The sequence below is a fragment of the Aedes albopictus genome, chromosome 2, assembly GCF_035046485.1.
Source record: "Aedes albopictus strain Foshan chromosome 2, AalbF5, whole genome shotgun sequence".
NCBI lineage: Eukaryota > Metazoa > Arthropoda > Insecta > Diptera > Culicidae > Aedes > Aedes albopictus.
In genome coordinates, this window is record NC_085137.1 from 393,418,433 (window position 1) to 393,441,905 (window position 23,473).

Here is a 23,473-nt window from a genome sequence, read left to right on the forward strand (position 1 = left end):
TCCCAATGGACGGGCGGTGATGATGATGATGGTGATGGGTCTTGTTCTTCTGTCTTCGATGAAGCAATGACGTGTGAGATATTTTTAAGCTGCAGAGTAAACTTCGGTCTATATGTGTCCAACTCACAGCCGAGCACAAGAAGCTGCTGACAAAAAATGACTCACAGCCGACGGGTTCGGGTGGGGGATGTAGAACAAGTGTAGCGAGTTTCAAAGGAGGTGCAGGAGGACGAGAGAGTCTTTTCATCTAATTTGCCGGAAGCTAATTGTGACAAAGCGCTGAAAATTTGTTTACGACAGGGGTCTTCAATTTGTTTGATGCAAATTCACAGCAACTATTGAGGTCCCATACAAAAAGTGTGACATAGGAGGGGGGAGGGTTGAAAAAGGTTGATTTTTGCGTGACATAATTTGTGTATCACCCCTAAGAGTAACATAAATGGATGTAAGTTTCTATACAACAACCATCTTACAGTCTCTTACAGTTTGATGATTTTGGCTTTCAAAGAGAGACAATTACATGTATTTTCACATCTGTAAAAGGAAATTTGCATATAATTGCCTATAGCTAAGTTATATATGCTTGAAGTATGGCCCCAAAAACTATTAGAACCGTTATAACTATTTTAATTTTGGAATTAGCGGGATGTCATGTTCGGCAAAGTTGTGTGTTTTACCATTATCTATAACTTTGTAGAACACGAGAAAAATGTAGAATCATTTTTTAGAAAGTTATTGCGCAAAAACCTTTTTTAAGGGGCTGATGAAAGAAAACGTAACGTATCTTGAAAAGTAACTGAGTTACAAACTTGGTGTCTTCGGCAAAGTTGCTCTAAATAACATTTTCTACAACTTTTGTGAAGACACCAACCTCGTATCTTGAAAAATTCAAAAAATAAATTTTCTATCTCACTTTTAGGGGGATTGATCATTTTTCACAGAAGCTCAAAAGAAACTCCTTATTATAGTGAAAAACTTTCCCGAAGACACCATGACGCTAAACTTCATAGTAAAAAAGTTATTAATTAAGCGCGCTAAAATGACGAAATCAGCCACTGTGCAATGGTGCAGTGGATCTTGCCTTTTCTGAGATAATCAGCTTCAACTTTCAAGTCACAAATTACATAAAGCCATAAATGTATAAGAATATGTTTATGCTCAAATTACAAATCTTTAAACAAAACATTTGCAAAAATATTACTTAAATTGTGGCTCTACGTTCCCACTAGAGCTTGGCCTACCTCACTTCATCTTAGTGTTCTTTGAGCACTTCCACAGTTATCAATTGAAAAGCTTTCTTTGCCTGACATTGCTTGAATTTATAGGATTGTGAGGCAAGTGCAATGACACTGTATGCCCAAAGAAGTCGCGAAAAATTCCCGACCGAAATGGAAATCGAACCCATCGCCTTTAGATTGGCGATCCAAAGCCTTATCCACAAGGCCAACTGAAGACCCCTTATTTATTTATTTATCTTAATCCTTTGTGGAAGGAGGGGCCAATATGACCCCGGCGATGAAATCGCGCATAAGAAACGTGTTCAAGGCCAGCGAGGTTGTGGCAGCGAAGGCAAACAAACCAGTTCCAAAGGGTTAATGTGTAATCTTTTAAATTTTTTAAAGAAGCTGTTGATGACAGGAAATAAGAGAAACTAACAGAAGAATTCTTACAGGATTTTTTCGTCAAATTTTTTTCATGTCAAATTCATCAAATGTTGAACAGTTAGTATGGAGATTTTTGTTTTCATTTATTTTTCCGTGCATAATTCCACAGTAATAGAAAATTATCCAATTAACGTATAGAATCAGTCATTACTTATACTTTTAATCAAATTTGATTTCCCCAAAAGTTTCATTTTCTAGGAGAAAATATAACATTTGTATCGGAAGCCTGGAACCCAAGTCGAACACATCCCATTTTTTTCTAACGTTGACAGGCTCTCGCTAATTGTTGGATGGCTCTCTCCAGCAATCGATATTTTTAATTATCTGTTATACATTTTTCAGATTTTCATTTTCAAGTTTCATGGGAATTTCAGACATGGGTTCCAAATGGATTCTCTGGTTCCCGGGGGTTATTCAGAGTTACTAAAGTGGTTCCCCAGAATTTTCCGGGGAATTCTGGATTAATTTAGAGTTCCTTAAAGGAATTTTAAGGGGTTCAAAGCGTTTAAAACCGTTTCAAGGTTTCAGGAGATGTCAAGAGATATATCCCCCGCAACACCGCTAGAACCTGGGACTCTCCGAAGCACTCATGAAACCCCTTGGAAATCCCTGGAACACACCTGGGACCTCCTGAAGATCCTTAAAACACTACTGGAACGTCTATAAAACTTTAGATAAAAAAAATCACGTACTTATCGTGACTAACCGTGAGGTGATCACGACGACCAGATTACATCTAAAAATAGCAATCCGGCATTGACGGATCGATGACGTACAACATGACATTTCCAATAATACTCAACGTGATCCAGTGGGAGCTTGCATACAATGTTGTACGTGAAACCCTATAAATGTTCTGGTGACATGTTAGTTACTCCTATTTGAATTCAGTGTTGCGAGTATTATTTTTTAGATTAGCTTATTAATCATATTGAACTACAAAGTTGAATTAGATATTCATATCGATATAGAACATTGACCACTTGTAACGACCCGACAAATGAAATACAGAATCATTATCTACAAACCAAAACTGTGTTTAACAACTCTTATATAGTTCTGAAATCTCCTAGAACATCCTGAAACGTCTCCAGAAGCCCCTGAAACTACATCTGCCGATGGAACTCCCTGAAGCCTCGAGGGTCTCTTCTCACACTCCGTAACACAACTGAACGCTCCTGAAACATTCTAAAGACCCTGGAACGCCTCTAAAACCCCCTGAAAACCCATAGAAATTTCAGAATCCCCTGGAATGTTACAGGAAGGCCCTCGAAACCCACCGAAACTCTCTGTAGCAGCGCTGAAACACCCAAGTAACATTTCGTGGTGAAATAGACTCGAAGAGGTTCTTAAAACCATCATAAAGTCAAAATAAAAGGTATTTGGTTTTATGATGGCTCTAAAACCCTCTACTAGAGTAATTGGCCATCAAAATGTTACTTGGGATGGAACGCCCATGGAACACTTTGAAGCCCTGTGGTCTCCATGTCATTCCCGAGTGAGTTTGATGTTTCAGGTCGGTTTGTCGGCAAAGTTTATTTCGTTACAGCAGATTCTTAAAATTATTTTTAAGAGTTGTGCAGTTTTCGTGACGTCATCCACTAGACAACGGACAATATGTACACGAAATCCTAGTTGCCCAGTAGACATTTTTTAATCGAATTCCTAGATGACGATCTTCGGTTTCAGATAGAATGGTTACATGAATAACTCACTTGAGTTCTCTTATGATATTGAACAAAAAAAACTTCCATGATTCAGGGGCGATTCCTTTCAAGATTCTTAGGAGAATGATTAGAAAATTCTGAGAAAAACGCCTTTAGGATTCGGACCAAATTCCTCACATGTATTTGGACAAAGTTCTCTCATGTTTCCGGGCGGAGTCGTCTCTGGATATTTTTAGCAGAGTTTTTGCATGATTCTAAACAAAATCTTCTTTATGTTCAGACCATAATTTTCTCAGGATTCTAAACAGGGTCATCTTATGGCTTTGGACAGAGTTTTCTCATGATTCTGACCAAAATCTTCTCAGGATTGTTTACAAAGTTATCTCATGAATTAGAACAGAGGTCTCCCAGGATTTTGTAAGCGAGGCTTCACCACCGTGTTGGAGCTCTATTTCTCTGTGATTTGCAATAATCGTGAAGAAGCAACGCAAAAAAAAGTTATTCCTCGTGTTCCCTGTGAGATAAAACACAGGGCCTAACAAACGACTGGACGACACATTGGCTCAGGATTCTCAACAGAAACCTCTCAAAATTCGGAGCAGAGCCATCTCAGGATTCTGAGCAGAGTCCTCCCAGAATTCTTAACAGAATTTTCGCAGGGTTCAGAATAAAATTCTTTCAGGATTCGGAGCAGAGTCATCCCATGATTCAGAACAGAGGTCTCTCAGGATTTTGAACATAGTGTTCCCTAGTTTCTGAAAGGTAAACTCAAGTGATCATGTCACTGTTCTCAACATCAGTATAATTCGAAAGAACAGCCTATGACAAGGCCTATGATATAAAGAAGGAAAAATCACTGATTAAATATTGACAGTTTCAGCGTCAACTTATCTCTGAATGGTAAAACAAGAAAAACAAATCTATTATCAAACCTACATATGTCAGCAAGAAGTCAAAAAGTTCCTCTGAATTCTTTTGATAATAATTCGTTTGGTCAAACGTCGCATTCGACCAGATGGCATTTGGACAAACGACATTCGGCCAAATAACAGGACACCTATCTGAACAGATTCTTTTCTTAATGCTGACTGGACCTCTCTAAGGGTTCTGAACAGAAACCTCTCTGGATTCCTCCCAGGATTCCGATCAGGATCTTCCTTAGATTAAGACTAGAATTTTCTCATGATTTATCAGAATTATTTAATGATTCTGAACAGAGACATTTTAGGATTTTGAGCAAAGCCCTTCCAAGTTTCTGAACAAATTCCTTGCAGAGTTTTGTCTAGAATTCTCTCAGGATTCTGAATAAAGTCTTCTCAGGATTTTGAACACAGTCCTCCCTGGTTGCTGAACAGTTTCTTCTCGGAATTGCGACTATAATTCCCTCAGAATTCTGAACAGAAACCTCTCAGGATTCTGAGCAGAGTGCTCTGATGACATCCTCCCCTACCCCTTTTGCGCACGGGCTTGCTGGACAAAGTCGACTATATATCTGGATTCTTGGTAATGTCCTACCAGGATTACAAACAGGATTGTCCCTAGATTCATCTCATGATTCTAAACAGAGACCTCTCAGGATTGTAAACACTGTCCTCTCTGTTTTCTGAGCAAATTCCTCTCAGAATTTTGACAAGAATTCTCTCAGGATTGTGAACGGAGTCCTCTCAGGATTTTGAACGAAAGGATTCTGAGCAGAGTACTCTCAGGACTTAAGTAGAATCTTTCCAGGAGTTAGAGCAGAGTCCTCTCAGGGTTCTGAGGAAAACACTCCGAATAATTTTCTCTGAATTCGGAGGAGAACACTCTCAGAGTCCGGAGTCCTTTTAGGACCCTCTAAGAATTATAAAAATAATTTTCCATGAGATTGAAGAGAAGCTTCTAAGGATTCTAAGGTATTTTCTTTCAGTATCATCTGAGGAGAACCCTGTTGGGCAGAGTTCTCAGAGTTCTCAGATGAATCAGGCATCGTAGCAGAGTTTTTTTTTTTAAATAAATACAGATTGTTGACCTTGTAAGCTAACAATGTACAAATTGATTAAATATATTTCAATTTTAACAGAAAACTGAAACTCTTTGAAATTTTAAGTTTTTTTTTTACCATTTAACATAACGCTTCTAGTTAGTAAGCTTAAATCAGTGTATTTCCTCAGATGTCTTAAAAGAAAAGAGTAATTGTTATGCCCTCCGACGAAACATTAATGTGAAATAAACAAGTATTATTTATAATTGTCGAAAGCTATCAAAAATTTACTAGTTTCCATTAAAATTCAAGATGTACGAAGTACCCTGTACTCTCAAATGTAGATATTCAGAAAAACTGATTCTTTTATTGAGCTAATGCAAGATTGTTGGAAAAATAATCCGGCATCTCGATGTTTGCAGAAGAGTTTTCTCGGGATTCGGCGAAAAATGCTTTAAATATTTGGCAAAATGCTTCTGCACTTATGGTACAATTTCTTGTGAAACTGCAGGAAGAGTTTTGATAAATTGTTGACGTTTGTAAAGAAACTACAGGTCTTTACAGGTTTTTTTTTTTTGAGTGCATGCATGAGCATGAGCATGAGCATAGATGACCGCACACTTCGTAGTTGCTACTCCGTGATTGACCGGAACATTGACTTTTGAGTTTACATCTCACTATACTAAATTAAAATAATTAAATTAATAGACAAAAGCTTTACACTGCTATTTCAGTGATGATATGGCAATAAATTTGCATTTGATTGTGTTTCCGAACTTAGTGAACACCGTGTATGTGATTTCAGTATCAATTGAATGTGGGAATCAAGTAACGTGTGTGTACTTCGACAAATGAGTACACTTTAAGTAATTAAATATTCATTCATCCAGTGAGCTTTAAACTCCGCCTGACTGATTAATTTTTCAATGGACAATTAGTCGTCCATAAATCCACACCTCGGATCAGAATGAAATTATTTCTTCGGTTCTGGCGCCGGAGCATCGGTAATCAATTATTGAATGATGTAATGGCGATGGCCCCACCATATCGCCGTTGCCGTCGTCGTCATCGACGACCTGATCTAGCGCGCAGGGTTGTACTGAAATCAATTTTTTAGTTTTCCATTTCCATTGAAGAATTGGTAGAAGTTGGCACCTACGCCTACCACCCTTGGCCGAGTTTTAAACCGAAACAAAAAGAACTCGGAACATTGTAGCAATTTGTCATAATTTATGCAACCTCGGCTATTTTTGCATATTTGCTCTCCTCCACAGCTCTAACCGTTGCTGATGGCAGTCGTTTCCAGCTGAATGAATGGCTAATTGGAAACGCAATTATGAGCTTTGTCACGTATGTGGCAACAGGGATGCTGGACTACCGGCAAAGAGAGGTTGGATGGGCTGACAACGATGTGAGCAGTGAACCGGGTTGATTTGGTTTGGATGGTTCGAATAATTGCCGAAAAAAGTGCATTTCAATTATGGGCGGAAATAACATTTATTGAATGTTTGGAAAGGATGAAGGAGATTGAAAGGTCAACTTTTCGTGGAATTTAAAATGAATATGTTAAAGTGTACACTAGAGCTTTTATATTTGAAACAGAGACACATATATTATAAATCTACTTATGTTGTATACTATTTTCAATAGCGTATTGCACAGCACGGCCATCGTTGCGACAAGTCCATTTTTTTTTTCTTTTTTTTTTCAAGTATGGTTGGATGTTGAAACAAGTATAGTGTATAGGATCGACTGTTATTTTTACTGGTGATTTTTGCGTTAACATTATTTTCCCCCTGATGAAGGCACCATCCCAAAGTGCCGAAATGTTGGGTGAACAATGAACCTGTTTTAAGAATAAAGACTGCGTAGCCACTAACAGTCACCATTAAGTTTATTTTTTTTCATTGAAACTTGTACGTTAAATCTTTTTTTGATATCAAATATTTCAAAAATTGTTTTCTTTCGCTTGTTTTGAAAATTAAAACATAAAAATTTGAGATAAAAAAGTTGGAAGCATTTGGGCTACTTGGAACATTTTGGGGCTGGAAGTCAGCTTTCTACAGAAAAATAATGACAAAAAAATATCGAATGGTAAGGTTTTTGTTACATCAACCATTGTCCATCACAGCTCAATTGTGACAGGATACTTGACTAGTACCAAATTAAATATGGGTCATACCACAATATTCCTAAATAATGGACGCAGTGGTTAAAAGGCTCTACAGATGAGGAAAAAAAAGAAAGATTTTTGTAAAATTGTAATAATGTGACATCTAACATAGATCCGCGACGAATATTACTTTCAGTGTATTTTTTTAAATAAAATTTCTTTACATAGCCTCAAACACCTTCGAATACATCATTTCAATCCTTGAAACCGTTTTTTAGCTATGAAATTTTAAAGAAGAAAATTAGGTTTTCTTTTCATACTCCTGAAAAACTCGCAGAGGGAACTCCAGTAAGAAACATTCGGAATGACCACAGGAGAAAAAAAATCAATAGTTTTTAGGTTAGGGCCTTCTTGAGGAATTCCAAAAGAAGTACCTTGAGATATTCCATGATGACGGCCTGGAAAGCAAACCCAAGACAGAACTATTGGAGGAATTCCAGAATGATCTCCAGGTAAGCCCTCCAAAGATTCTTTCAGGTATCCTTTTAGAGTGCATTCCTATCCATGTTTTGTTTCGAAATTTTTTTCAGGAATTCCTTTCAGAAAACTTTCAAGAATGTCTTCTGGGAATCTTCAACCAAAGGTATCAGAATGTGAAACAGAACTCTTGAGGTAATTTCAGAAAGAAACACATAGAATATTTATTACAGAAATCCTTGGACAAATTACTGATGAAATCTCATAAATTTTTTTTGAAGGAATGTCTGTTAGAGTTCCGGGGGAAAAATATGAAGATAATATGTAAAGAAGTTTTTTGAGATTTTTTCATATAAATGCTGAAATTTTAATGTTCTCTTGAAATCGCCGAGAGCATTTCAGAATGAGTCCATTCTTGAATTCCTGCAAGAATTTCTGAAAAAATCTATGGAGGAATCTATAGATAGAATCTATAGAGGAATTCTGGGAGGAATTTCTAAAGGATCCTCTATGGGAAAATCTGAAAAAAAAATCTAGAGATTAGGAATATGATGGATATGGAAAAGTTTCTGAAAGAAATTCCTAGATTTTTTCTGAAAGAATCCACTTCGTGATTTCCTTCATCCAAGGATCCAAGAAAGGGTTTTTAAAGAACTCTTCAATTAATTTCTGAGGCAATGCCTAGAAAATTTTGGAGAACCAACTCTACAGAAGAATTCTTGAAAGAATTTTCAGTGAATTCTCGAAGGCATGCCTGGTGGAATTTCTTAAAAACATTCTAAAGGATCTCTCAGAGGAATCCATGAAGGAATTTTTGAAGACATTCATGGATAGTTTCCTGAAGAATCCTTATAAAATTGTTTTTGAGAATCTTTCAAAAATTTTTTGAAGGAAACACCAAAGGATTTCAGAATAAAAACATCCATGCAATATTTAAAATAAAAAGATTTTTTGAGAAATTTGGGATTATCTGCTAGTGAACTATTTGAACTTATAATTGAAAGAAATCCCTCGAGAAAATATCCGAAAAAATCTTTGATAGATTATTTAAGGAACCTGCTCAAGAGTTTCGGGGAGCATTTTTGAAAATTCTCCATAAAAATTGCCGTGAAGAATTTTTGGAGACATTTCTGAGGGAATTCCTGGACGAAGTTCCAATGTCAGATAGTTTTCGCGTACAAAATTGCACACACAAAATTGGAAAAAGATGTTTTTTCTTACAATTTGAGGAAGCACGCAATTTTAAAGAATGGCGCGGGTAATTTTATCAAGTTATTATAAAAAACGAAGTTTTTTTAGGAGGACGCCAATATATGGAAAACTAAAGAGGTGCTTTTTTATACCTAGAAAATTAGAAGAAAAATGCGCCATTTTAAGAAGGAGCTTTTTTACACTAAGGTAGCGTCAAAATCTTGAAATATTCGCAAGGGGTATTTTTTTAATTTGTGGGTGCGCAAACATGTCAAAAGTGGCGCCTGCTGCGTTAGGTTGCACGTCTATGTGGGAAAGGGAAAGGAAGCAATGACTGCGATAGCTTGTTGCCAACTATTGAGTCCACTGCGCGTGCACAAGGTCATGCGGATGTCGGCGTGTTGATGGGAAATGTTCACGCATTGGTGCATGGATGCCAGGCGTAAAGTGATAGATTGTGTGAAGATTACTGTAAAGCGTGCACAGCTCGTTTGGTTGCATAATTTGAAGGCGTTATATGACAGAATGACACTGCAGTGATGCTGTGAGGAAAATTTGAAGAAAGCTTTTTTTATTCCGTTTCTGGTTCTAGCGATGGCTACGAACATACGAATATACATGAGATGTAAATGTAGAAGAAAGATAAAAATATATAGAAAGATACAAAGTAGCAGGAATACAAAGGGGCGATCCAGGGATTGAACCCAGGACATTCTGCATACGAATCATAAGCGATAGCCACTAGACCACCAAGCCCGTCAGGCGATTTACATATATGTTTGTATTTAGAGCAGGGATGGCAAAAATACTTTTTTCTCTTTTCCGTTTATCGATACTGGCAGTAAAATAAAAACAAAACAACGCCAGCACCAATACCATCAGACGCCGCGCCGACGGCAGTCAAGCAGACGCTTGATGATTTTCGCTTCCCCACGAAAATATTTATGAACAGTCACGCTGAGGCGGGTGATTGCGAAAAATGTCAAATATTTTCAACTGCTAATAACTCGCTTGTTTTTATAAATAATTCAAATCGATTTGCTCAAATAGCTGGAGCACACTCCTAGCTTTGTGATGCATGTAAAGAAGTTTGTCTAGAAGCGGTTTAAAACGCAGAAAAATGCGAAAACGGGAGAGACAGAAAATTTTGTCGTCGTTGTGCTCGAGTACTGGCGCTCTCGCGCTTGGAAACCGTTTCGAGGAAGAAGGCTGCAGGAAAAAAAATGTTATGACATTTATTTTTCGAACAGTTTGAGTTTGGCTGGGCCTATGATGTTCGTGTGGAAAAATGTCAAATGTACAGCCGGTAACCGTTTTTTCCAGTACATTTCTCATCCCTGATTTAGAGTGCTAAAGAGTAATTTTAAATGAGACATTTCTTACACGCATAATAATGGCACAAACAAGAGAATCTTCACAAGGGTGTTTTTGAATTGTGAAGAACGTAGAAAGATTTCCAAAAATATTTTTCAAACAAGTATGAAGGAGAACAAACACAATATAAAAGCAATGGTGGCAAGTTTGTAACTTTGGTACACCTTCAGAATTTGTTACAAATTCACCGTTCGATGGCTCAAAATTCATGATTTCTCATCCAGAAGTCAATAGGCCCTGTATCGATGGCCAACTATAGATGTGACCACGTCTGGTTACTCTGGAAACAGTTTCGGTGGGGACTTGAACAGGACACTTTCAGGATGCATCGCACCTCTGCCGCTCAAAAATCACGATTTTTTATCCAGAAGTCAATGAACAATAATAGATCTGACCGGAATCGGTTCCAGTAGGGACCCCATTTGCCATTTGAAACATGATTTTTTTTGCAATTCCTCCAATCGACGGCTCAAATTTCCTGATTGTTTTGTCCAGAAGTCAATTGGCACTGTAAAGATTATGAAGATCTCGTCACTTCCGGATACTCCGGCATAGGTTTTGGAAGGTTCAATAAGCACTGTGTCGAGACCAAGCATTGCTAGACTAACATTTGAAAAGGGCGTAACAGCCGTTGCGAATATGGTTCTGATCACTCCTGGATCGGTACCGGTAATGACCCATAGAGGACACTTTCAGAGGCTCTTGCAACTCAATTGTTCCAAAAAACAATGGATGACCCAAGATCTGACCACTTCTGAATACTCCGAAATTAGTTTCTGTAACAGCGCAAAGAAGACATATTCTGTTGATTTTGGTATGATAAAAGGCATCGCAAAAGTAAATTCTTAAAATTGAATAGCGTAACCCTCATTACCACCCCCTAAAAACCCTTCCCGAAAAAAAATTCCCACCTACCTTCCTCAAAAACCGCTCGTTACAATCCTTGGCCGTTCCGCGCCAGTGCCGATGCCGATACCGCGAATTCCCCAACTTCGATGATCCCTTCAGCTCCGCCGCCTCGCTAACCACCCGTTTGATCGTCTGGAACCGTATCCGGTTGCAGCGGTGCATCGGTTTCATCACAGCCCCCCGTTCCGGTTCCGAGTCCGGACCGGACTTGTTGTGTTCGTCTTCGTCGTCCACCCAGGCACTGAGCACACCCTCGACAAAGTTGTACAGCATTTGGATGTTGGGCTGCAGCGGCGCCGCTCCGGACGGAGGCTGCTGCAGCGGTTGTATGAGCTTCCGGTTCTGGCAAACCTCCCGGAGCATGGTTTCGCTGAAGTGGACCGACCGGTTACGGCGCCTCCGGGAGTTGAGCGACGCGGCCGACACCGATTTGGTGAGTTTGCCGTTGCCGCACGAGGAGGATCGTTTTTTCGGGCGAGAGCGGGGCAGTGAGCTGCGTGACTCCTCCCGGGACAACCGCTTCTGGGCCATTTCGGCGTTACGTGGCAGTGAATTGCTTTTGATCTTTTGCGTTGAGTGGGCCTGTTCGGCGAAGGCCGTGCAGCGGGCGTCGGTGCAGCGAGGGAGGGAGTTGCACTTGTTGTTGCACTCGTAGCAGAGAGGGCCGCACTTGGTGGTCGCAGGAGGGGTTGTGGTTTTGACTCGCGGGAGTGAGGCGCACCGAGGGGTGTCGTAGTAGTCGTACATGTAGCAGTTGGGGTCGTTGCAGAGGGATTGGGCCGAACAGAAGGGGTCGGTGCATTTGGGCGGGGAGTGGCTGCGCTCGGTGGATCTTGAGGCCGGGTAGGAGGGATGTTGTTGAGGGGGGTGCTTGTTGATGTGGTTGATGTCGCTGACGGTGGCCGAGCGCTGGGTTTTGTGCCGTCGAGAGCGTTCACGGCGTGAGTGTTTGGGAGCAGTGGTGGAGGGGATGGCAGCGGAGGTTGACGGTTGCTGGGTTGGATGTTGTGGTTGTTGAGCGGGGAAGAATTGGGGGTGTGGTTCACTGCGCTCTTTGGTCTGGTAACGGAAGGTTCGCTCTGGTTTTTGGGGAGCTGCCCGAGTCGGAGGATGATCGAGATGCGATGAGGTCACAACCTCGCTTGCAGAGTGACGCAGTTTTCGCTCTCGATGGTGTGAGTGTTCGCTGCGATCTCGGTCCTTGCGGCGTATGTCGGTACAACTGCTTTGTGGCGCTGCATCGAAGGTGTGTTTCTTGAGCTGCTTCAATGGATACTGAATCCAGTCGGTGGTACTTTTGTGGAAGAACTCTTCGTTAGGCCCCAGTGAGTGTCGCTTCTGCAGCTTGGTACTGCTTTGCTTCTGCTGCGTGGACTTCGGTGGATCAAAGTGCTGTAGAGGGATCTCCTCTTTTTCTTTGAACTTTTTAGGAGCACCGGTCTCCTCGTTAACTTTGCTGAATATTTGTTGTTTCTTGAGCCATTCTAGGATGTCGTTACGACTAAGGGAAATTTCACCAGTTCCGGCGGAATGCTGGCGGTGGATAGTGCGTTCCGAAGTACCTCCGGAGCTTTGTCTTTGGAGTGGTTTCTTGGCGAACTGAAGGGCTGCCTGTTCTTGCTGCTCTTTTTCGAACTTTTGCTGAGCGGACTTGGCTTTCTGCAGGAATTCGACGCTCCGTTTCAGGGGCAGGTTGAGAAGCCATTCAGAAATGTCTGTTTTAAGAAGTTGGAGATCACTGGGCCCGGAAGAATGCCTTTGATGGCCGGTGTCTTTGGCGAAGTCTTCGTCTTCTCGGCGAGCGGTACGTTCATCGACCGAGCGAGACGAGTGCCGTTGCTTGAGACTCCGGTCGAAGCATTCGCCCTTGGATATGGCTCCGGTCTGTTGGTGTGGAGCAGAAGGGGGAGCAGAGAAGTCCGGTTTGGGTTTTGAAGGTGGTCCAACAATGTGACCATTAATAAGTTGTTGTTGCTGTTGTTGATGTTGTTGCTGCTGTTTGATGTTTCGGGCATCAGTCTTATCAGTATGGGAAAGTTTTTCGATTTCGTATTTGTATTGTTTTAGCTGCTCGATCCATTTGATGTCGGCGTTGATTTGTTGAAGGTACTTGATCAGTTCCTCGTTCGTTAACTCTTGGCTCTGTTTCTGCGCGGCACTGCCGACATGAGAGTGCTGCGACATGGCTGCTGTGCTTGACGGGTGGTGATGATGGTGCCCTCCGGCAGCTGTGCTGCTGCCGGGGGTGGTTCCACTGACAGCGGGGGTAGAGGAGCAGACATTGGTGTTAGCGCTGGCACCCTGTTGTTGCTGTTGATGTTGCTGCTGCTGCTGCTGTTGCTGCTGTAGTTGTAGCTGTTGCAGAGCTTTCAGATCCGATAGTTTGTATTGTGTGTTACAGCGACAGACAGGAGTGCGACCACTAGCACCAGTGGCTAGCCCTCCACTTCCGCCATCGTCACCGCCTGAGCTGGGCTTTTTGGCGGACGAAGCCGTCGTCGTCACGTGGCTGCGCCCTGGGGCTACTGGGGTAATTTGTACGATCACACAGCAGCAATGTAGTAGAAGGGTATTCTTGTTCTCACTGCTGTGGCTGCCTCCTTCGCTGGCTTCGACGAGGGCTGCAGAACCGTTGCTGGCGTTTGCTGGTTTGTAGGCACTTCCGTTACACGATTTATCCTGCTCCGGATGTGATTTTTGCTGGCTCTGAGATTGCTGTAACGCTGCCAGAATGAGCGCTGTCTGCTGGGGGACGCCGCAGGTAACTGGTTGAGGTGAATCGTTGTTCTACCGTTGACCAGCCGTAGTCGTCGACGTCCTCGATGGTGTCTTCGGCGGAGGTTCTTCTCCAGGCAACTGCTGTTTATGTAATCACTAGCACCACAAACACTGAGAAGGCTGTTACAGCCCACAAACGAACGTTCCGAACTACTTCTAGGCCTGTCACGAAGTAACGGATGAGTGTTGTATAATATCACTTGCCAGCTATTCATGCCACCCTATTTCACAGCTCATCACACACTTTTTCTGACTTTTCTTTACTCTTTGGATGCAGAGGGTTATCCTTGACTTTGTCGTTTTGCTTTCCGAGGGAATAAAACTTTCTCTTCTACTATCTTCTGGAGTACTGAATTCCAGGAAGCATCTCAACTCATCGCACTAAACCCGTCCTTCCCAATAGGTGGAACAAAATTGAAATCCAAAGAAAAACAATCCCAACGTACACTAAACGCTTTGAATTTACATTAACAATTATCTATTCACATCTATTTTTGCAAATCACACAGAGATGTGCACATATTCGTCGCACTCGTTGCAGATCCTATTTTCACACGTAACTCTATCGTCATTGTCGTCACTCGGATCATCGTAATCATCGCTGTTGGATTGGTTCTATTGCAGCTGCCAGCGTCATCTCCAAGTCCTGCACTGGCCCTCTATTTACTCTTCTTGCTGATTTGCTGTTGCACTTTCCCTCCTCCCAGTTCACTTCAACTTTGAATGGCTGAGGTTTATGTGGTGTGGCACCAGGACAGGACAGCAGAGATATCCGCAAATATTCCCGATTTTCTACTGGTGGCGTCAACAGATTCCGATCCGAACACAGATGCTCTCGAAAATGTGGTCCTGGAATGCTGGGGCTTTCTTGCACTGCACCACAGCAGGAGAAAATTGGTGTTTTCAACAATTACATAAAAGCTCCCTTGGCCATGCTACTGCTGGTAGTACTGCTGCTGGCAAACAGCTTGTTTTCGTTTACGGGCAGGACGGCGAAAATAGTTCGATCCTCGTACCTCCCCACGTTGGCGGTTGCGAAATCTGGGCGCTTCAGATCCTTTGTGTACGTATTTTTTGTCGTCGTCCTCGTTGTCGTCGACTGCTTTCGTCACACTGACTGTGTTGTTTGCTATATAAGTAGAGTATTATCCTTCGCTAGGCGCCAGGCAGTGAGTGAGTGTTTTACTATACATATATTTTAGTGTCTTGCTAGTTTTACTTTTACGGTCCTCTATAACGTAGATTTCTGTGTATGAATTTTGAAGCACCTCGCACAAGCTCGCCTGGTTAATCCAGTCTCGTCTTCCAACCGCGTATCCCGATCCAAACGAAAGATTCACACACGTTCAACAACACGGGGGCCAAAGAAAATCTATAAAGCCAACACCAGGGTCAGTTCCTTCCATCCGCAAGTCTCCCGCAGTGACGAGTGATGACGTTCGCGATTACCGTACCCGTTCTTGGCGCTTCTTGCACAGCCCGAAACACGACTCGCGCGACCGATTCCGTATCCGTACAAACACTTCCCCGGGGGCGCTGCCAGTAGACTTTTCCAGCCCACTATCCGTAGGTACGTACCGAGCAGTATGCTCTGCCGAGGAGTGCTTGATTAAGGGAACTTGCTTCTTCTATTTTTTTTTTTTGGGCCCTGTGCACAACCCCCGAAGCACTTCTTCCTAACACGCCCCGAGACGTCCGATGGCCACACACAATAGTTACTGCAGCAGGATCCACTATTAAACTAAAACTTTCGGGAAAAAGTAGATGGATTTTTGGAGAAAGCGCCCGTGTACAGCGACGAATACATGACGAGATGACATGACGCCCATATTCGGAGGAAAATTTTGCCACTCTGCGCTCTTACGCTCTTCTCGGATTCGGGAGGACGACGACGGGAGAATCGCTTCCGCAAGAGTACGAGAAGGATCCGTTGCTCTTTTGCGAAATCTCCGTCTTGCGGGAACCAGCTGGATTTCGGTGTGCTCTGGTGAGCGACAATCAATTGGTATGGTGCGGTGGTCCTGAGCGAGAGAGTGAAGTTCAATGTGGTTTTCCCATGATGAGAAGGGAAAATTGCACGGATTCCTGCTGGAGAGACTATCGACGAAGGACCTTGCAAAAAGGATGCTGGGAAAAATCTCTCCCACTGGATGGTGCGGTGATGATGCAATTCGAAGCGCTCTTTTGTATGGAGATGATTTTCGAGTGCGATATATCTGCTCCACGTTGATGAGCATAGTGGTAGACTAGCCGTTTTTGGTGGTAAATATTCTTGATTTCTTAAGAGGTAATATAATTTTGTCAATGATTGTGAGAGTTCAAATTTGTTTCTAATAAGTTGCATAAGTAACAATAACACTTTGACAAAAAATATAACACAAACCGTATGCCAACTGGTAACACAACTCAAGTAGTGGTAAATAATCCGCCTTTTTGCAGATAATAAAAATTTTGACAAAAGCAAATTCTGATAGAAATTTTGATTGATATCACGAGCTTCCCAGCACATCAATTAAAGATGTACATTATTTTGGAAGCTGATAACAATGTTTACGATTTTAATCCTTAAAGGATGTGGACAACAAGTTGTATTTCTATGTAAATGTGATATATTTTAATAAAAAACTGCACAAAACTCCTTGTTTGGGTTGTAGTTGTAAGGTAGAAATGATTTATGTCCTTAAACAGTTGTAACATAGATCTCCAGGTTATCCAAAACGTCCAGAAGTTTTGAAATTAGTCTACTGATTACAAATAATCCGAGATGAACCAGCCCTGGGCTGAAAATCTCGTTAATAAAGATAATAATAACAAATAATTTTTCCTACTTTTTTAATTACTTGAACTTTATTCATCACATTCAAAAACATATTTTAAAACATGAAATAAGGGTGGTCATGACCTGTGCGATGTTCTAGGCAACACAAGCGCTCTGAAGTTCTGGTTGTAAGGCTAAAGGTTAATTCATTAAATCCATATTTGGGGAGCGGACCTGGTGTGATGGTTAGAACACTTGACTATCACGCCGAGGACCTGGGATCGAATCCCACTCCCGACAAACTCGCAAAATGTGAGTTCTTCCTTCGGAAGGGAAGTAAAGCGTGGGTCCCGAGATGAGCTAGCCTAGGGCTAAAAATCTCGTTAATACAGATAAAAAAAAAAAAAAATCCATATTTGTAAAATAGAGTACGATTCCACATCAAGGACGATTCCTTAGGCCATCCAAATCATTCTGGAGTTAAGGCCTTCATATCTACACTCGTAACAAAGCATCGGATACATTTCAAACTGGGTATAGTGCGTTTTGTTAGTCATAGACTATCAGTTGAATCATGTGATACTTGTATATACCTCTTAGAGGCATCCTGGAGTAGAGATATGTGGTTCTCAAACCTCAAACCACCATTTAGGTCGAATTCATTTAGGTAAAATCTATTTAGGTCCCTCCATTAAGTAACATTACCTAAATGGAATCTGATTGTTTTCAGAGCAGTTGGAGTGTTTTAGATTAGCGATAAGGATGGTTAAAGGGAAATAAGTTGTAAGGTGAGTTAAGGGGAGTTCAGGGTGTGCTAAGGGGGAAGCAATGAGGGAGGATGGGGTTGGTTTGGGATTGTTTACGGTTTCCTAAGAACTTTTTGAGCACAAAGTCATCGAAACTACATGCACAACTTCTGTGCTTAAATGATAGAATAAAAGCAATGCTTACACTGCCTCATGCAACTTTGTGCTGACAAGTGGTAGTTCAATGTCTGTTGAAGAATCTCTAAGATTCAGATGATAGCACCTGATACCCTCTAAAACCCCCCAATAACACCTACGTAACGTCTGAGTTACGCCTCTAAAACTCGCCGAAAATCATCTGAAGCTGTCTGAAATGCCTTCGAAATCCCCATAAAACCCGCTCGAACCCATATAACGCACCTGAGACCCTTAGAACCCCCAAAAACACCTTCGTAACGCATGAGTAACGCCTCAGAAACCCCCAATAACACCTACGTAACGTCTGAGTTACGCCTCTAAAACTCGCCAAAAAACCCTCTGAAGCTTTCTGAAATGCATTCGAAATCTTCTTAAATTACTATCGGATCCCATGTAACGCAACTGAGACCTTTCGAAACTCCCCGAAGACCCAAGACCCCCCCTCCCGGTGCAACGCCTCTGATCCCTCCTCCACTCCTCCTGAAACTCCCATGAAATCCCTCTGAAACCCCCTTTAAATTTCCAGGGCACAGGCCCTTCTTAAACTTCTTTGCAATCTTCAATTCCATAAATTTTAAGAGGAATCGCCAGAGGAATTACAAAAGGAAATCTCGAAGGAGTGCTACAAGGAATTTCCGACGGAATTTCAGGAAGAAATCCCCGAAGTAATTTTAGGAGAAATCCTCGACAGAAGAACCCCTTAGGAGAAACCCCCGAAGAAATGAATCCCAGAATCAACTCTAGGAAGAATCTCCGAAGGAATTCCGAGTGAAATCCCCTATTGAATTCCAGCAGAAATTCTGGAAGGAATTCTAGGATGAATCACCGAAGGAATTCCAGGAGGAATATCATGAGAAGTCCCCGGAGGAATTCCCTGAGAGATCCTCGAAGGAATTCCAGGAGGAATCTCCGAAGAAAATCGAAGAGGAATTTCCGAGGGAATTTCAAGAGAAAATTCAGAAGGCATTCCGGGAAAAATTAACGACGGTATATCAAGTTGAATTCCCGAAAGAGTTTCAGAAGGAATCCCTGAAGAATGTCCAGAAGGAATCCCCAAAGGCATTCCAAAACAAAGAAATTCGAGAAAGAATCCTCAAAGGATTTCTAGGAGGAATCATTGAAAAATATCCAGGAGAACTCTTCGAAGGCATTCAAGGAAAAAGAGCTCGAAGGAATACTAGGAGGAATCCTCGAAGTAAGTCCAGGAAGAATCCCCGCAGGAATTCCAGAAGGAATCCTCGAAGGAATTCCAGGACAAATTCCCCAATGAATTCTTGGAGGAATCCCCGAAAAATTCCAAAAGGAATTCTGAAAAAAATCTAGGCAAATTCTCCGAAAGAATTCCAGGAACAATCTCCGAATGATATCCAAGGCGAATTCCCGAAGGAATCACAGGAGAAATCCCCAAAAAAAAAAACAGGAGAAATCCCTGTAGAAGTCCTAGGGGAAACCATGGGAGGCATCTCCGAAGGAATTCCAAGCGAGATCCTCGAAGGTTTTTGAAGAGGAAACCCCGAAAGAATTCCGAGAGGAATCCCCATAGGAAGTCCAGGAGGAATCCCCGAAAAAATATCAAGAGTAATCCCTGAAGGAATGCCAAAAGTTAAATTTCGAAGGAATTCTCAGAGAAATCACAAAAGAAATTCAAGAAGGAAATCCCGAAGGAATTCCAGGGGGAATCCTGAAGAAATTCCATGAGGAAGTTCTGTAGAAATTTGAGGAGGAACCTCCGAAGGAATTCTTAGAGAAACCACCAAAGTAATTCCAGTAGGAAATCCCGAAGGAATTCCAGAGGAATCCACGACGGAATACCAAGAGGAATCCCAAAAGTATTTCAAAAGGAATCCCTGAAGAAAGCCCAGGAGGAATCTCCAAAGGATTTCCAGAAAAAAGGGAGTCAAAGGAATTCGAGAAGAAATCCCCAAAGGATTGCTAAGAGGAATCTCGAAGGAATTTCATAACAAATCCCTGAAGGAATTTCATGAGCAATATCCGGAGGATTTTTGGTAAGAATCCCCGAAGGCATTTCAGGAGAAATCTTCGTAGAAACTCCATTAGTAACCTCTGAAATAACTCTAGGAGGAATCCCCGTTGTCCAAGAGCACAAATTCCGGAGTCCTAGCAGTAATCCATAAAGAAATTCCAGCAGGAATCCCCAAAAGAATTTCCAAATTTCCAAGGGAATTCGAGAAAGAATCCCTAAAGGATTTGTAGGAGGAATCAAAGATAAATATCCAAAAGTAATCAGTAAAGGAGTTCCAGGAGACATTTGCGAGAGAGTTCTAGGAGGAATCATCGAAGGAAATCCAGAAGGAATCTCCGAAGAAATTCTAGGAGGAATCTCCGGAGGCATTCTAGGAGGAATCACCAAAAGATCTCCAAGAAGCATCTCCGAGTTAGTTCCGGGAGGAATTCCCGTAGAAAGTCCAGGAGGATTCCCCGCCGGAATATGAGGAGGAATCCCAGAAGAATCTTCAGGAAGAATTTTCCAATTAGGTCTAGAAGGAATCCCCAAAGGAATTTCAGGAGGAATCCCCGAAGGAATTCCAAGAGCAATCCCCGAAATAGTTCAAGGAGGAATATCCGAAGATATTCTAGGAGGCATCTCCGAAGGAATTCTGGGACGAATATCCGAAATAATTTCAAAAGGAACCCCCGACGAAGTCTAGGAGGAATCCCTGAAGTTCCGGAAGGAAGTCCAGAAGAAATACACGACAAAATTCCAGAAGGGATTCCTGAGTGAATTCCAGAAGAAAATCCCGAAAAAAATACTGAAGAGATATCTCTGCATGAATCTCAGGTGAAACCTCTGAAAGAATTATGTGAGGAATCTCCGAAAGATTTACAAGCGGAATCCTCGAAGGAACTCCAAGAGCAATCCCCATAGGAAACCCAGGTGAAATCTTCGAAGGAACTCTAGGAGGAACCCCGAAGGAATTTCAGAATCTACCAAGAGGAATCTGAGAAGGAAATCTAGGAGAAATCTCCGAAAAATTCTATGAAGAATCTTTAAAGAAATTCCAGGAGAAAACCCCGAAGGAATGTCAGGAGGAATCCATGGCAGAATATCAGGTGAAATCCACAAAAAAAAGGTATCCACGAAAGAAGTCCAGGAGGAATCCCTCTAGAAATTACAGAAATTCCAGGGGGAACTTTCCGAAGGAATTCTGGTAGGAGTCTCCGATGGATTTCACGGCGGAATCCTCGAAGGATTTTTAGCGGAATCCTCGAAGGATTTTTAGCGGAATCTCTCAAAGGGAAACAAGTAGGGGAAGGATGTGCAGGAGGTATCATCGAAAGAATTTCTGGAGGAACTCCAGAAGGAACCCCTGAAGGAATTTTTGTAGAAATTTCATGAAAGATCCCTCAGGAATACCTTTGAGATGGCACTTATTATAATCATAAGGAAATTATTGAAGGAATTCCTACAAGATTCTCTGTAGGAACTCCTGTAAGAATTCCTGAATAAGCTTCTGGAGAAATCTCTGATATAATTCCTGGAGGCATCCGAACCCCAGAAGTGGAAGAACTCCTGGAATAATACCTAAATGATCTTATCGAAGAATTTCCTAAGAATTATCCTGAATGAATCTTAGAAATAACACTTATATAAGAATCCCTGAAAAAACTTCTGGGGGAATCCCTGAATTTTCCTGGAGGTATCCTGGGATCCTCTTGCAAGGTTCTCTGAAAGAACTCTGAAGAATCACTGAAGAAATTCAGGAGGAATCTTTTATGAAATATCAGCAAGAATCCCTTAAACTCCCTGGAATTGCTGCAGGAACTCCTAGAATAATTTCTAAAGACCTCCTGTAGGAACCTCTTACGAAATTCTTGATGGATCTCCAGGAGGCATCTATACAACCTCCTGAATAAATCTCTGAAGGAACTTCTGGAAGCGAACTCCTCTTGATATAAATAACTTCTGAAGGAACTCCTAATGGATACCTGAAGGCATCCCTGAGTCCTGGGGCCACTAAGGAGATCCCTGAACGAACTACTGGAGAGATAATCGAACGAACTTCTGGAGCACTCCTTGAAAGAACTACTATACTGCATGAACTCTCGAAGGAACTCATGAATTAATCCCTGAAGGAACTTCTGTAGGAATATCTGAAGGAACTCCTAGAGAAATCTCTAAAATAACTCATGAAAGAATCTCTGAAATTTTTTCATGAGGCATCTTACAAGAGAATCCTAGAAGAAATTCCAGGAGGATGCTAGAAGGAATTCCTGTAGGAACCCTTGATTGAACTCCTGGAGTGATCCCTGCAGAACGTAAGGAGAAATTCCTTGTTTGAATTCTAGAGATTATCCTGAAGGATCTCCTGGAGGAATCAATTAGTGCAATCAAGAAGAATAAAGGCCTCCATTTACATGCGTTATCAATAGGATATTGGTAAATTTGGTGCGGTGCAACATCAGACAGGTCCATGTATTGTAGTTAACTGATTTTCAAAGACGTTCTTGGTCATCCAAGAACCTTCGCGGGAAATGGCCTTATGTTCTACAAGCGTAATTGATGGATTGTTGTAACATTACTGATGCGGTGCAATGTTTCTACTGGTCCATAAAGCATTGTTTTGTAAAGAACTAATTTCCAAAGATGTTTTATGCGAGTAAAAGCCTTAAGATCTACAAGGGTAATCAACGTATTGTTGTTACAATACTGCTACGGTGCAACACCCAACAGGTCCATTGGAGGTGCTGGAATATCTTTGAAAACTGTGCTCCATGGAGCTGTATGATGTTGCACCGTAGAAGTAATGTAACAACAATCCATTGATTATATTTGTACATCTTAAGTAGTTTCTAAAAAACCTAGAACATCTTTGGGAACTAGTTCTCTACAGACCCATGCTTGTAGATCTAGGAGTAGTTGTAGTTTTCGACATCATTGAAACTCCAAAGTTTTGTCCACCATGTTTAAACTAGAACCCGTGTGCCAACGAGAATAAACCTACCTCAACTCCCATCCATCTGGAGCAGGAGAGCCTGAAAATCTGATGGGAAACAAACACCAAAATAGGAGCGACATTACCGTTTCTCAGGAGATTCCTCCTTTTCGCGGTCGAAAAAGACCTCCAGCCAGATCGTTCGAGATGCATCATAACAAAGTGCTCTCAAACGGTGGTGGTGCTGTAAAAACGAGAGCAGAGAGCGAAGAAAAATTCCTGGCGCTCTTGCTGGATGTTCAAGATCATTATTGTCGTCACAGCACACGGTTAGATGGTGACCCGAAGCGCAAAGGTCTTTCACTAATTGAATTAACCTTGCTAAATGTGGGTACCGTTGATTGGTTTAAATTCTGATAGGAGAAGGATATGTAAAATTTACTGTACTCTTGAACAAATTTTAAATTTTGACAGTTAATCAAGTGAAAAAGTCTCAAAATCTCGTAGTTTTTTGAAACATTTTAAAATATTACTGCAATACAAATGAAAACAAGGTAACCACGATTGGTTACAGCATTCGGAGCAGAGTTCCATTGCGCAAAAGCTCCGGCTCCTCTTAGGAGGGAACTTTGTCCGTTCCCGTTATCGACAGGCAGTGAACCTCGGTGACTTGCTCACGTGTGATGATGCTGCCGAATATTGGGATCGAGAAAGAGTGTCGAGAAGCGAATGAGAGAGTGAAT

The 23,473-nt window shown here is 41.6% G+C and overlaps 1 protein-coding gene across 2 annotated transcripts in view; it reads right to left on the minus strand.

The window, feature by feature from the left end:
- The window catches only part of LOC109404936 (protein still life, isoform SIF type 1), a 417,832-nt gene that overhangs the window by 215,576 nt on the left and 178,783 nt on the right, over positions 1-23,473 (minus strand). The window contains exon 1 of one of the 2 annotated variants that reach the window (XM_062853220.1): positions 11,362-16,165. The exons of the other annotated variant lie outside the window; for it this stretch is intronic. Within the exon in view, the coding sequence (XP_062709204.1) occupies positions 11,362-13,539 (2,178 nt within the window). The 5' untranslated portion in view covers positions 13,540-16,165. Of the gene's footprint in view, positions 1-11,361; positions 16,166-23,473 lie in introns of those variants that run through there. 2 annotated transcript variants of the gene reach the window in all.